At 37.8% G+C, this 16351-nt stretch overlaps 1 protein-coding gene across 2 annotated transcripts in view; it reads left to right on the top strand.

Moving 5' to 3' along the window:
- Window positions 1–16351, top strand: part of LOC126701420 (DNA-binding protein RHL1) — a 32544-nt gene that overhangs the window by 5304 nt on the left and 10889 nt on the right. For both annotated transcript variants that reach the window (XM_050399509.1, XM_050399508.1), the window contains exon 9: window positions 131–179. In XM_050399509.1, coding sequence (XP_050255466.1) covers window positions 131–179 — 49 coding nt within the window. The remainder of the gene's footprint in view (window positions 1–130; window positions 180–16351) is intronic.

The raw sequence follows: 16351 nt of genomic DNA, 5'->3' as shown, positions 1-16351 counted from the left end.
CCCCGTCCCCTCTCTCTTGAATTTCAAGTACAGCAATCTCTCTTCCTTGTAATGACTACTTTATGTGGGACTGTTGTGGGATTTATGATAGTGTGCAAGCTGACATGGCATAAAAATCTTGTTCTTGCAGGATGAAGGACCTAGGAAAAAGGCAAAAGTTATCAAGGAAAAAGATATTGGTAAGTTTCTCTCTCTTGTAGGGAATATACATGAAATTTTTGGATCTGTGAGATGCAAAAATTGAGAAAATATATGCGTCAAAGAAAAACAATCACACAAGACAATATTTACGTGGTTTGGCAATTTGCTTACGTTCACGGAGTTGCAATGATTTCACTATTTTTAGAGAAAAATACAAGATGCTGCAATATAGTTTTTTCTCTCAAAACAACTCACCCAACCTTAATTTTAAAACAACGGTATTTCACTCTTGCACGCATGATTCACAATCGACTAAACATGGGCCAAAATTTTTTCCGACTAAGCCTAAAATAAAATTTATGTAGCATGGATACGAATACGATATGTAGTACGACATGATATGTAGTATGGTGACACAACATTTCTTGAAAAACTAGGATACAATACATCGAGGAAAAGACAATTAATTAATTAATATTTATTTTTTGGTATATATATTTTATATTTGGAATAAGTTATGTTTATTTAGGATTTAAAAACTATGTAACAACAATGAAATGCTTGGAAATATATATAAAATTCATTTAAAGACAATAAAATATTTTTTAAAGTACGAACATAAGAGTTCAAATAAACTAGACACCCATAAAAAAGAGCTCAAATAAACAACATTCAGCATCAAAATAGAAGAATTGAATTAAAAAATGTTTTTTTCTTCCTGAGTGTGTACTTGACACGTTTGTGTCCGTGACGGATACGTGTCCAACTAGTACGTTGGCAATTTTGTTGTATTTGTGCTTCCCAAGAAAAAATCTCATTAAAAAACTGTAGCACTTTTATATCGGGTTGGGTTATAATTCGAATCAAACACAACTAGCTCCACATAGGCCAACAAATCTCCAACTTGGAGACTAGTTCAATCACCAACATTAGTTGCATACCTCCAAACACAATCCCTCATCACTGCAACTCATCCTCTTGTCCTCGAGCTAGAAGACCAACTGAAGCTGTGTGCAGCTTCAGCTTCTCAATGGTGACACCCTAAGTCAAAATATTTACTGGATTCTTAGATCCACAAATTTTCTCAAGTATCAGCAATTCATTTTCAACAAGATAACGGATAAAGTGATATCTCATCTGTATATGCTTCGACTTCGAATGAAAAGCCAAATTTTTGGCAAGAAAAATTGCACTCTAACTATCACGGTGTAGAATGCCCATCTATAGAATGCCCATCATCTACGTCTTACCCAATTCATCCAAGAAGCTATGTAGCTAAATCATCTCATTTGCAGCTTCAGTCGCTGCAACATACTTAGCTTTTGTAGTAGACATAACAACAATCTTTTGTAGATTTGAAGCCCAAGATATAGTTGTACCACCCAAAGTAAATACAAACCCAATAGTACTCTTTCTGTTGTCAATATCACCTATTAAATTAGCATCTACAAACCTTGTAGTTTCAAACTTGCACATGTGAAGCAAAGACATGTATCTAATGAACCTCATAGATACCTCAGAATCCACTTGACTGCCTCCCAATGCTGCTTTCCTAGCCTACTCATGTATCTAGTCACCACTCCCACTGCATGTACAATGTCTGGTCTTGTACACACCATAACATACATTAGGCTACCAATAGCCGAGGCATAGGGTACCTCACTCATATGGTCCCTTTCCTCCTTTGTCTTTAGTAACTATTCTTTACTTAGTCTAAAATGACTACTCAAGGGTGTGATCACTAGTTTAGCTTTATTTGTGTTAAACTTGCTAAAAAACCTTATTCACATACTCTGTCTATGAAAGCTTCAGCGTATCATTAGCCTTGTCTCTAGTGATTCTCTTACCAAGGATTTGTTTTGCAACTCCTAAATCTTTCATTGCAAACTGTTTTGACAACTGCTTCAGTGCTTTTTCAGATTATTATTCTCTTAAGCATCCACATATTGAAGTAAAATGATATAAGAATTGTCAAAGAACTTAACATAGCAATAATGATTAGCTTTACATCTCTTGAACCCAGTTCTACACATAAAAATGTCAAATTTCTTTTACCATTGTCTTGGAGCTTGTTTTGATCCATATGAACTCTTTTTTGGTTTGCAAACTAGACCCTCTTGTCCCTGAACAGTGAACCCTTGTGGCTGACACATGTAAATGTCTTCCTCCAAATCATCGTGAAGGAATGCTGTCTTCAGTTCACATCTAACTGCTCAAGATGTAGATTCTCTGCAGCCACCATTCCTAGTACCAGTCTAATTGTTGACATCTTCACAATTCAAGAAAATATTTTTGAGTAGTCAATACCTTTCTTTTGTTGAAAACCTTTGGCAATTAATCTGGCCTTGTAGCGCTTGCTTCCATCATACTCATTCTTTATTTGTATAACCACTTATTGTGCAAAGACTTCTTTCCTACTGTCACTTCAGTCAGTTTCCATGTTTGATTTCCCAACAAGGAATCCATCTCATTCTTCATGGCTAACTCTCTCATGCTTGAATTTTCATCTTGCAAGGATTTATCATAACACTCTGGCTCACCACTATCAGTCAACATGATATAATTTAGAGTAGGTGAATAACGATGTGGAGGCCTAGTGATTCTAGAATATCTACGGACTTCAACTATAGGTGTATTCTAATCTATCTGAGAATTACATTCTTATTGATTTCTTCACCCCTTTTTTGGATAGTATTCTCAGCCAGTTCATCTAAGTTGACAAACTTAAATTTCTTTTCATTTATTGCTGTAACATCTGACCCTATAGTTAATTTGTTCTTATACATAACCTGTTGATTAAATATCACATTTTTACTTCGGATGATTTTTCGATTCTATTCATCCCAAACCGGTAGCCAAAGTTCTTATCACCATAGCCAATAAAAAAACATATTTTAGACTTTGCATCAAGTTTACTACATGCATCAGAACCAATATGAACATAAGAGACAATCAAAAACTTTTAAATGGGAAAACTTTACCTTTTTACTGCTCCAAACCTCTTTAGGAATTCTAAACTCCATGGGAATTTATGGTCCTCGGTTTATCAGGTAAACTGCAGTATTAACAGCATCAACCTAGAAAGTTTTTGGTAATACAACATTCAACCTCATACTCTTGGCACGCTCATTGAGAGCTCTATTCATACTTCATGCGCTCAGCCATACCATTCTGTTGTGGTGTCCTAGGATTGGTCTTCTCCATCCTAATTCCATGTATAGCACAATACTCTTTGAATTCTCCATCTATGTACTCTGCTCTATTGTCTGACTTTAAACATTTTACTTTCAAATCTGTTTCTACTTCTCTAAAATGCAACTTTCATACATGTCAAAATTAATAGACTTTAGTTCTAGTAGTTTCCCTGTTGACAATAGTATTTTATCCCTTTCTCACTCATGTGACCAAGCTTGCGGTGCTATAGGCCTGCATTAGTACCTGCTTTAGCAACTGCAATTGTGTCTCTTGGACTTGAGGTCATATACAAAGTACCAATTTTCTTTCTAGGAGCCAATACGTATTGGCTCCTTTTGTAACCTTCCAGGTACCACCAACAGATAATATTGCATGTCCTTCATCATCAAGTTGTCTTACAGAATTCAGATTCCTCTTCAGGTTAGGAATATATTGAACCTTCTATAGTAACCTGACAGACCTATTAGGCAGTAGAATCTGGATGTTTCCCATACCCACAACATCCAAGGCTTCTTCATCAGCCAAATACACCTTACCAAAATTACCTCCAACATAATTTTGTATGATTTTTTGGTGTGGAGTGGTATGAAATGAAGCTCCTGAGTCCAAAACCCAATCATCAAGTGGACTATCTACTGTAAGAAGTAGTGCATCCTGTACCTCTTCTGTTATTGCATTAGCAGAATCATCCTCATTCTTCTTCCCAAGATTTTTGCAATGCCTCCTAATGTGGCTAGCCTTGCCACAGTTCCTACATTGTACTTGTTGGCCAGATCTAGATTTACTTCTGTTTCGGTTGGAATTTCTAGATTTTGTTTTTTTGATAAGTAATAAAGATGTATATTCAAAAAACTACCTCATGCATGAAGGCATAAGGCAGATCAAATATTACAGAAAGAGGAAAGAAAAAACAAAGAAAATACTAATTACAAAGAGAGAATTAAGAAACATAGGGAGAGAATCACTAAAGGTTATTCCCCAAGCCCTAGACCAGTCAAAAAGGGAGCCACTGAAAGAAGCAAGCAGCTGGTTGTCGGAGCTTTCCATGTCCTCAAACGTCTGCCAATTTTGCTCCCTCCAAATACACCACATTAAGCACAACGAAACCAAATTCCAAATGCTAGATGAATGCTTTCCAAACCAATTTCACCAATCAAAAAGAGTATCTGCAACCGATCTTGGCAAGACTCATGAAATACCAAAAGATCTAAAAACTAAACTCCACAACCAATAAGCCTTTCCACAATAAAGTAGCAAATGATCCACCATCTCCCCATTACTCTATCTCCAACTGTTCAAGGCAAGAGGCCACAGAGGCAGCTTTATTTGAAGCAATCCCAAACACAACCGAAAAGGTTAGTTGGAATGGTGAATCTCCATACCATCGATCTGTCCAAAACTTCACTCTATCCCCCAGCCCTACCTCAAACTGAATATTTTTGCTAAAAACCTCTCAACCCATTCGGATATTTCTCCACAAACCACGCCCATGTACACCTCTACCTAGCTTGGAAGTCCATCCCCCCCACTCTTCCCCAAACTTCAAAGCTACAGCCCTTCTCCAAAGCCTTGTCTCCTCAACCCCAAACCGCCATAACCATTTGCCTAGTAAAACTTTATTAAAAGTAGTTAATTTCCTTACTCCTAACCCACCATTTTCCGTAGGTGCATGCGCCTTATCCCTCCCCACCAAATGTGTCTTGGAATCCCCCCATAGGAAATCCCTTTGCAACTTCTCAATTTTATTGGCCGCATGTATAGGGATAGTAAAAAAAGATAAAAAGTAAGTGGGAAGGCTAGATAACGTACTCTTAAGCAACGTCAATCGTCCACCTTTAGACAAATACAACTTCTTCCACCTAGCCAACTTACGCTCTATTTTCTCCAAGATAGGATTCCAAATAGTAGGGGACTTGTGGGAAGCCCCCAATTACATTCCAAGATAGGTCATAGGCAAAGGCCCTATCCTACAACCCAAAATCTCTACCACAGCATGGACATTATGAACCTCCCCAATGGGAACCATCTCACTCTTCAAAACATTAACCTTTAATCCTGTCACAGCTTGGAAACAAAGTAGTAGCATTCGAACATGTAAAATCTGCTCCACATCTGCATCACAAAACAGAATTGTATCATCCACAAACAAAAGATGCGATACACATTCCCCTCTACCTTGCCTACCATCAGCCCTAAAACCATGAAGCATACCAGTACCATCAACTCTTTTCATCATCCTACTGAAAACCTCCATTATAACCAAAAACAACATAAAAGATAACGGGTCCCCTTGTCTCAGTCCCCTCGAGCTTCCAAAAAAAGTTAGCTAGAGACCCATTAACCAAGACAAAGAACTGAACTGTAAATATACAAGTACGGATCCACCTACACCACTTCACCCCAAATCCCATTCTCTTTAGCAAATCTAAAAGAGTCTCCCGATTCACATGATCCTAAGCTTTCTCAATATTCAGCTTACAAATAACCCTCGAAATCTTACTCTTCACCCGACTATCATCACACTCATTAGCAATAAGAACTCGATCAAGTATTTGTCTACCACCTACAAAACTATTCTGAGACTTGGATATTAATTGATCCAAAACCTCTTTCAAGCGATTTGCCAAAACCTTAGCCAAGATCTTATACACACTCCCTACTAAGCTAATAGGTCTGAAGTGTCGGATATTGGAGGCACCATTCTTCTTAGGGATTAAAGCTATGAAAGTTGCATTAAGAGATTTTTCAAACTTACTATGTTGATAAAACTCTTCAAACATAGCTAAAATATCACTTTCCAAAACTCTTCAACAATGGTGTTAGAAGGCCATAGAGAAACCATCAGGACCTGGAGTTTTATCTCCTTCTAGCTCTTTGACAACTCGAAGAATCTCCTCCTTTTCAAACCTCCATTCAAGCCATTCCCTCTCCAACCCCTTAATCTGATCAAACTCCAAACCTTCCACAAAAGGCTTCCACTCCTCTGTCTCCTTATACAATTTTTTATAAAACTGTACTACTTGGTCTGCTCTTCATAAATAACCCCATACACCTCCAACATACTGAGATGATTATACCTTCTCCGAGAATTAGCTACCTTGTGGAAGAATTTAGTATTGTCTCCTTCCTTAATGCAAAGCATCCTCGATTTCTGTCTCCATGAGATTTCTTCCAAAGAAAGAAGGTTCTCTATTTGAGATCTCACTACAACCCTCTCACTTATCTTCACTTCAGAAAGGCCAAACTTTTCTTCCTTAGCATCTAATAATTTCGAGGCCTCCAATAATTCTTTCTTTTGATGACCTAAATTTCCAAACTCACTACGGTTCCATTGAATAATGTCTTCTTTCAAAGCCTTCAGCTTCTTGGCAAGCACATAACTAGGAGTACCTAAGAAAGAATATCGATTCCACCAAGAATGAACCCTATCTGTGAATCTATCCGTCTTTAACCACATATTCTCAAACCTAAAAGGACTCTTCCCCTTCATTATCCCCCTTGCCTCCACTAGAATAGGAAAGTGGTCTGAAACAGGGTGAGGTAAAACCAGCTGGATCACATCCAGGTAGTGGTCCTCCCAGTCATGAGATACCAGAGCTTTGTCTATCCTAGACATCAAAGGCTGATCTGAATCACTAGACCAAGTATAACTCCCTCCCTCCAACGGTAAGTCTATCAAATTAAGCTCCTCAATAAACTCAGAAAAATTCTCCATAGCCAGAGTTAGACGCGATCCACCCAACTGTTCACTCGGGAAGCGAACAATATTGAAATCCCCTATGTAACACCATGGAACATCCCAAATATTGTTGAATTCCAATCAGCTCATCCCACATCTGCCCATCAAATTATTATCATTTGGGCCATAAACTCCAAAACATGCCCAAATAAAACCATCCCTCACATCCTGCCACTGAACCGACATGGAAAAGTAACCCACCATAACTTCCAACTTTTCTTAAACCCTTCTATCCCATACCATCAAAACCCCACCAGCTGTCTGATCTGCATCCAAAGCCACCCAGTCTACATAAGGACAACTCCATAGGCTACAAACTATTCATCTATCCATGTCCGCAAACTTAGTTTTTTGAAGGCAGACCATCACAATTCCATTCTCGTAGTAAATTTTTAACTACCAAACGTTTTTGCAAATCATTCAATCCTCGAACATTCCATGAAAGCATCTTTAATTTCATAAAAACCGTTAACTCCCTACTACAATCTCTGTATAGCAGTCAAAGAAAACTACCTACCATCATAATTAACCGAAGAAATCAAATCCCTCAGCTCCCTTTCCCTTTATCCTTGGAGACAGCTTTTCGATGAGCTGCATCTTTCTTGTGCAACAAATTGGCAGCCTCAATCATCCTCTCAAGCCTTTGTAAAAGCATAATACACATCTTCTCAAGTTGACCCACAGGAAGCCCCACCAATTTACTAAAACCAGGAATTCTATATTTCATCCAATTAGAAATATCTAGTATATTTTCAAGCCCCAAAACCTCGGTATCACTTTTCAACTCAGCTGACACAACCAACCGTTGAGGAGTGATGGTCATCAAAGGGGAGAAACTATCCATATCACCCAAACCCAAGTCTATAATAACCACTTCTCCCTTCATTGATACTCTCGCCTCATGATAACTTCGGTCTGCTGACACCACTAATTGGTTAACCTGATGGGAAGTGTCTATCCCCTAAGCAACACTTGCACAACCAACCCGACCACCTTCATCTCCATCTTGGGCACCCAAGTCCACAATCCCAGCTCTCGATAGACTCAGAAGAAAATTGGACAAAAAAAGACCAATTGATGCCTTGTCACTCTCAATTTCTGCATTACCCAGTGCCATCGGAGGCTTATTGGAGCGAAATCCATCGGAAAAAGGACACACGACCTCCATCAAAGCCTTCTCGGGTCGATCCATCTCATTGATCTGAGGAACAGAGTTCTCATGAGCACAATCAGAGCTCGTCACCATCATCGAAGAATGGTTTATCATTGTATTGGCCTTACCCGGTGTCATTGGTGACTCCTCGGCATGAAACTCATTGGAAACTATGCTATTGACCTCTGTCGTAGGCTTCGCAGGTCGACCCAACATCTCATTCTGAGTAGCATTTGCTATGTTTTGGAGCTTGCCACCATCACCGAATCGTGGGCTTTGTGGGTTGGTGGTCTCGGGTCAGCCAAAGAAGAGCTTTCACCCACTTCAAATCTGATTGGGCCTATTAACTTTGGGATATTTGGAGAGCCCACGCATGTGTCACAATTTGGGTCTAAGCCCAACATTGGCTTCTCTGGACCTCATGTGTCATGAATAGAGCCTAAGCCCACCACGGGCTTCTCACCTCATGTGACCCACGTAAAGCTTTTAATCCTCCTTTATTGCAGTCCCATGTAACATGCCTCTTTCCTTCCCCATTCACCACCACAGTCAAGCCCTTCCCTGTCTAGCAAGAATTCCTTAAATCACATTTTTTTCCATAAACAAATTCATTTGAATTTGAACTGAATCTTAGCTGCAATCTCTTTTTATTTCCTCTTGGATTTATCTCTCTCATATTAAAGTCCACATTAAAGCACCGAGAACCCACCTCTCCTCCTCCAAGAGTTGTCGGACATGGTTTGCCTGCGGAATTTCACTCAACACCATCTACTCAACTTTTGGGTTCTGCTTCACCACCCTATCCTCTCCTAATTGAGATTTCCCCTTATCGTGGACGCTTAACAAATGTGGATGATTTTTTCCTCTGATCTGCACTTGATAGCCACACACTATCTCAGCAAAAGTTTTAGATGTTTGAATCTTTGAGTTATCCTTATGAGGGTGAGCAACAAATTTCGATTGACCAGAGCCACCATCCACGTAGTGTTCAAGTTCCAACATCTTCCTTAATTCTAACCCAAAAACCCTCCACCCATTCTAAACTTGCCAACTTTGAATTCAGTCAATAATAAGAACTGGTGAAACGAGTTGGAGCTCCGTTGGAGAGTATAAGCTATATCACCCTACTTGAAAGTAAAAAAATTGCTTAGGACTAATCCCAACAACAATTTGTTCTATATTCTTCATCAGTCATTGCGCTGCATTCTTCCCCATAAAAACTGACTTTATGAAGTATTTTCCCTGCTCAAAAATCCTTAAAAGAGAAATACCATCCCCCTTCCTCTACCACCAATTGAAAAAATTTGGATTCAATAAAAAAATTGCAAGAACCACCCATAATAGATAGATCAAAAAGAAGAAAAGAACTAAATATTTGGCTAATTTGAGGTAGCCGGGCCTCTCCTAATTTTATAAGTTATGATCTGCCTCAATTTGAATTTCTGTTGTTTCCCGTGCCCCTTGTCTCAAGGTTTAGGGTAGAACCAGATTTTGAGATTTCACCTGCATCTCTTATGCGAATCTCCTCAACTAGAACTAAATCTTGTAAGTCATTGTACCTTTTTTTTTTTTTTTTTTTTTTTTTTTTAAAGTAGAATTGCTTATTGTCATTCTCATAGCCTTCCAATTGTTTGGTAAAGAGACCAAAACCATCAGTGCACGAATCTCATTATTAAAATCAATTTTGATAGAAGATAATTGATTTGTGATGATGTTGAATTCATTTAGATGTTGTGATACTGATGCATTCTTTACCATCTTCAAATTGAATAGTTTCTTCATTAGATGCACCTTGTTGTTTGCTAATGGCTTCTCATACATACCAGACAAAGCCTTTATCAGATCTGCTGTGGTATTTTCCTTCACAAAATTGTGTGCAATGGATCTTGACAGAATTAATCAAATAACTCCCTGTCTATCCAGAAGAGTCCATTCTTCATCTTTCATAGTTGTAGGTTTTTCCCCCAAAAAACGGCAGGTGTAACTTCTTCCCATAGAGGTAGTCCTCGATCTGCATCTTCTAGAATCCAAAGTCTGTGCCATTGAATTTTTCTATTCCAAATGCTTTTCCTGTTTCCTTTGCTATTGCTCCCACTCAAACCCTAACCCTAGGCTCTAATACCAATTGTAGGGAATATACATGAAATTTTCAGATCTATGAGGTGCAAAAATAGAGAAAATTATGTGTCAAAGAAAAAAAAAATCACACAAGACAATATTTATGTGGTTCGGCAATTTGCCTACATCAATGGAGTTGTAGTGATTTCACAATTTTCAGTAAACAATATAAGATGCGGTAGTATAGTTTTTTCTCTCAAAATGACACACCAAACCCTAATCTCAAAACAACGGTATTTCACTCCTACACATAGGATTCACAATGGGCTAAACATGGGCCAAAATTTTTTCCGACTAAGCCTCTGAAAAAAAATTTCATTAAAAAATCGTAGCACTTTTATATCAGGTCAAGTCATAATCTTGATCAAACACTAGGCTCCACATAGCCCAACATCTCTAAGATGCCCTAAGATTCTACTGCTGCTGCTTGTTAATTGTTCTATTTATAGATATTTCATATATTTGGTGAGGGAATCAAGATTTAGAAGTGGCTGTGCACTGCTAATGGAACAATATTTTAGGAGTACAAAAATAGCAACAACACCCTATACCTAGTAAATGGCGTGGTAAGAAATTCCCTGAAATAATTAGTAACTCTAGAAAATGAGGATTCAAAATTTCTGAAGCTCTACAACAGATGCGGGAGACATAAGAAAATTATCATTTAATATTATTTATGTTTGCATGTCAATTGTATTTTTATGTTTTAAGTTCTAGTAGTTTATTAGGCTATTAGTATTTTAATTTGGAAGCAAGGTTATTTTTGCAATAAAGCAATTAGGGTTTCCTAGGTCATATCCATTTATTTTTTCGTTGTTTAGTTTTATTCTGGTTGTCCTACGTCAGTTTTGGTATCAGAGCAAACATTGATCTATTGAAACATCATCGCAGTCAATCCAGAACTGGAAAAAAAAAAAAATTCACCATATATTTTTCCACCACCAGAAATCCAGCCACCACACCACCTTCAAAATCCCTTCGCCACGTCTCTGCCAAACCAACATTAGAAAACCATTTGTCAATACCCACACATTTCAAGCCACTAGAAGGTTACCCATCAACCCAATCCCTTTGACCCAATAACCAACAATCCCCATCTGCCCCCAGTTGAAGCACCACCCACCAGCTGCCAGAATAGCCAGCCACCACAACCACACCGTTGGAAGCCTCAACCTCGCACGCCGCTAAACCTCCATCTATCCAATCTCATGAGGTAACCTACTAGCCTGTCTAAATTCCCCTATTCCTCTTCTTTAGCCATTTACGTGACCTACCTGATCTGATTAACGTTATTAAACACATCTGACCCGACCCAAAGACAGCCCATCTTTTTGCCTCAGCCTTTACTGTCCCAACCCAGTTAAAAATAAAAAATAAAAAATAAATTACAACCACAAAGTCAGCCCAATCCACGTTGATACAAAGGTTTTTATTTTGGTGTTCAAACAGTGAAGCTTTATTTGGCTAATGCCATGACAATCCCTTCTTTAATGGGCCATACTTAGCAAGTCAAGGAGGCAAAATCTTTTTGCCCAGTGAGCTACGGTAATATCAGAAGCACCTTATTTTGATGGTTGTAAAACTAATCCATGGGATTTTGTCAATTGGATGAATGGGATGGAGCAATTCTTTGAGCAAGCAAATTTTGCAGATAACATAAAGGTTAGGTAGGCAAAGTCAAAGTTAAGAGGTGGAGCACAAATGTTTTGCGAGGATCTTGAATATTTCCGCTATATAGAGTATGAACCTGCCATTAGTGTGTGGGAAGATGAAAAAAAAGCTTTGTAATGAGTATTTGTCACCATACTTTCAAGTTAAGTATCTACCCCAATGTCAGTGTGGTACTTTTCAAGTTGAAGCAAATACAATGAATCCTCATCCCATTTCATGTTCTCATTGCACTTTTGAACAATCTACCAAGGAATTATCTGAAAAGCTCATGAGAGGTGTTCAAGACATGATTGCTTAGATGAAGCAAATGAAGACTCAAACCGATTCAATTGGGAAACCAAGGATAATTGATCACAATGAAATTATTGTTGCTCCCATAGAAGACAACATTGATGATGATATCTTGGTAGTGGAGAAACCTCAAGTAACACCAAAGCCTAATGTTGACAAAGATGTATGTGCCTCGACAAGTGTTGCTTTAACATGTGTGCAAGGAAATGAATCTATTGAAGAGCGGCAAGGTGTAGAGATAGTTTCTAAAGAGAGTATTATGTTAGAGTGTGCACATAATGTGATATTGGAAGCTAATGAAGCTGCTTTTGATCAACCTTCCATGGTGCATGAAGACAAACAGTTTGCTAAAGTGGAGAAAGTGGATAATTGAGTGCTTGCAATGGTTCAAGATAAGACTATGTTGATTCTATACATTGATTTTGTTATTCCGAAAGAGTTTGACATGGTGGAATTCAAGATTTTTCTTTTCTTTGTGCTCCCTAAGGTGATTCTAGATTGGAAGCAAGTGTTACTTGTCAGCATCTTAATCCTTCAATGCTTTAGAACTCGAGGTTGAGTTTTTTCCAACCAGAGGAGAATGATGCGAGAGACGCAAGAAAATTATTATTTAGGGTTTGTTTGGAATCCGCTTATTTTGCTGAAACTGAAATTTTTTTATTGAAAGTATTGTAAATAAATGAAAAAGTTAACTGAAATAGTACAGTGGGACCCATAAATAGTACCAAAAAGTGCAGTGGGACCTATAAATAGTAGTAAAAATAAGCTGAATAGTAAAATAAGCTAGCTTTTTAAGCTGGAGCCAAACACACACTTAATATTATTGATGTTTGCAAGTCAATTGTATTTTTATGTTTTAGGTTCTAGTAGTTTATTAGGCTATTAGTATTTTAATTTGGAAGTAAGGTTATTTTTGTAATAAGGCAATTAGGGTTTAGCAATCCTTTATAAGCAACCTATTGTACTCCTTAAGGAGATAGTTAATATTTTGATGAATGAAAAAAATTGCCGTTTGGTCTTTCTTTAGTCTAGTGCTGACTCCAGGTCTACCCTAGGTGCTGACTCCTAGTGGTTTTCCCACTTGGTACTGACTTTAAGCAAGGCCTAGGTGCTGACTCTTAGGTCATATCCATTTATTTTTCCGTTGTTTAGTTTTGTTCTGGTTGTCTTGCATCAACAATATAATAATCCATTGTTTCCCTAAGAAATGGGTCTCGCCATTAGATGAGCGGTGCAAAAAATAAACAGCCAACCACGAAATTTGCAAGATTGAAATATAGTTTTTAATGCCAATATTTCCTACTTAATTGCATTACCTGATGCAACTACCTAAGTGATGACAGTCATTAGCTCGTCTTCTTTGTTGAGGTCTTCATACTCATAAAGGGATTTTTTTTTTCTTTCTTTCGTTTTACTAATTTTCAAGATTAATTATGCGCAAAGTTACTACAGTCACTACAATCCTAGTTGATTACAATCTGAGATTGTTGATCCAAGATAGTGGATAACATTGTCTAGCCTTCTTACCTATTATCTATCTTTGTTTCCTTTGCCAAATGGCATGGCAAACATAGTGGATAACTTCAACAAGGTTTTCTTTGGGGAGGTATGGGGGAGGAGCAGAAACTTCAAATGGTGAAAATGACTGATTTGTAATCCTATTTCATTAGGTAGTTTGGGGATTAAGAATTTGGTGGTCTTTGACCAAGCATTATTGGGGAAGTGGCTATAGTGGTATTTAGAGGAGTAGGATAGCCTATGAAGAGAGTTATGTGGGATGCACATGGAGGATTTTATTATAATTTAGTATTTTTTTTTAATATTTTTGGACATTAATTGTATTTTTATTAGTAGGTCCTAGCAGTTTATTAGGTTAATTTGAATCTAGGGTATTTTTATTAAAAGCCTATGGCTTAGGGTTTAGTTTCCTATATAAGCAAACTATTGTAATCCTTTTGGATATGATTTTGACGAATGAAAAAAGTTGTTTTGAGTTTCTTTGTTAGGTGCCAACTCCAACCGATACTAGGTGTTGACTGCTAGTAGTTTTCCTCCCTTGGTGCTGACTCTTAGGTTCCTATCCCTTTATTTTTCAGTCTTTCAATTTTATTTTTGCAAAGTTTTGGTTGTCCTGCATCAAAGAGATTTTAGATTATAAATATGGAATGTAATGGGGTGATGGTGGTTGTTGCTATATGATTGCATGGGGTGAGTCTTTGGATTATATCAGTAATGCATGGACCAAGTTTTTGAGTGTTATTCAGTTCAAGGCAGGGAATGACTCCAGCATTCAATTCTAGTGTGATTGCTAGAGTTTTTTTTTTTTTTTTTTTTTTTTTTTTTTTTTTTTGGGGAATGTTGTTTTCTTTGATCTTTGCATGATTGGGAGTTGGGAGTCCATGGTCCAGTTTCTAGAGATAGGATACGCCGTCCATGCTACTCCAAGAGAAGAGGATAAGGTGACTTGGCTTACTAGTACAAGTAGGGGTTTCCAAGTTAAAATCTATTACAAAGCTTAAATTTTTTATTTTTTTTTGGGCATGCCGGGGGATGTGGTCAGAGCTCATTCAATTGGACAGAGTATATGGGTGCCGTTCTCATGTCTGACACCGACTCGTGGCCCATTTTGGCGTGTACATGCTTCACAGACGAATAGATTTGAGTGCTGCCCATTCTATAAAACACAAGCTGCTAACTATTTGTCAGTCCATTTTATCTAATTTGGTCTCCTGTAAACAACCCACATCACACCTCTATTCTCTTAACAAGTTCTGAACAATTGTTTTTTTTTTTTTTTTTTTTTTGGGGGGGGGGGGGTGTGTGGGGGGGGTGGTTATTCAAACCCCTAACATTCTACAATAAAATTTGCAGCTTCATAAGTTAAACTCTAGTTGCCTAGCCCCACTTCAATGTCCAATCCTCAACTACTACATGTCTGTTTCCAATCATAGCTCTCAAGTGAGACCAAATTTTTTAACTTCCTAATTTCCCTTGGAACCTGTGTTGGCCGCTTTATGCAAGCCAGCTTCCCGTACATGGTTTTTCCTACCATTTCCAATTTTATGCAATAGGGCCATACATTGCTGTTCAAGGCCTTTAATAGGAAAACCCACAAATTTACTGAATCCATGCAACGTTTTCTCCACCCATTTGGAATCATCCTCAATACCCCCTCCCTGAATGGCCCCCCCTCTCTGAGCACACTTGGGATCAAGGCAGCACAAAGGTTCACAACATACTGGACTGTAAGCCCCCTCTACCCATTTAGTTTCTTTTGAGAACCTGAATGAGCTCTGCTTGGCAACTGCAAAGCAAAACCAGTTGGAGAAGACGTGAAGCCAGGAACAGGACTCTCTCCAGGAGGTCCAACTTATAAGACTGTTTTCCAGCTGGCAGCTTAGCCTTTTTCTAATTTTATGCAATAGGAACATACATTGCTGTTCTAGAGCTTCCTCTTTTTTCTTTTCTTTTTTTAATAAGTAATAAAGATTTATTGATATCAAAGAAAGAGACACCCAAGTACACATGGAGTATATAGGGGTGTACAATAAATCAAGTAAATCAAGAATAGAAAAGAAAGAATGGTTTCTCAATGCTGACAACCAGTCCATTAAGGTTCTAAAAAAGAATAACTTGAGATCTGGCATAGTTCTCTCATTATCTTCAAAGCACTTACTTTTTCTTTCCCTCCAAAGACACCACATCAAACAATGGGAAGCATGTTATGACCTGGGTGCTAGATAAATTATTTGAATTTAGTATAGTGATAGAATAAGGCTTCCTAGATAGATTAGTATTGATATTTATTTGTAGTCAAATTGATCTCTATGTTTTAGGGTAATTAGTTCTTTTGTTTTAGGATTTGTTGATGAGGTTATCTCATCTTCACTATTTATGTACGTTAAATGTATTAATGAGAATTAAGCAAAAAATTAACAAAAAATGTCTATTTCCTCTCTCAAGTTCAGGAGATTGGTCATCTCAAATCGACTATCTTTTATATTCAGTAAAATATCTTGGTTCACAATAGAACAACTATCCAT

Source organism: Quercus robur, chromosome 10 (assembly GCF_932294415.1).
Source record: "Quercus robur chromosome 10, dhQueRobu3.1, whole genome shotgun sequence".
Classification (NCBI taxonomy): domain Eukaryota; kingdom Viridiplantae; phylum Streptophyta; class Magnoliopsida; order Fagales; family Fagaceae; genus Quercus; species Quercus robur.
Note: the sequence above shows the minus strand (reverse complement) of the source record. Positions and strands in the feature narration are given on the sequence as shown.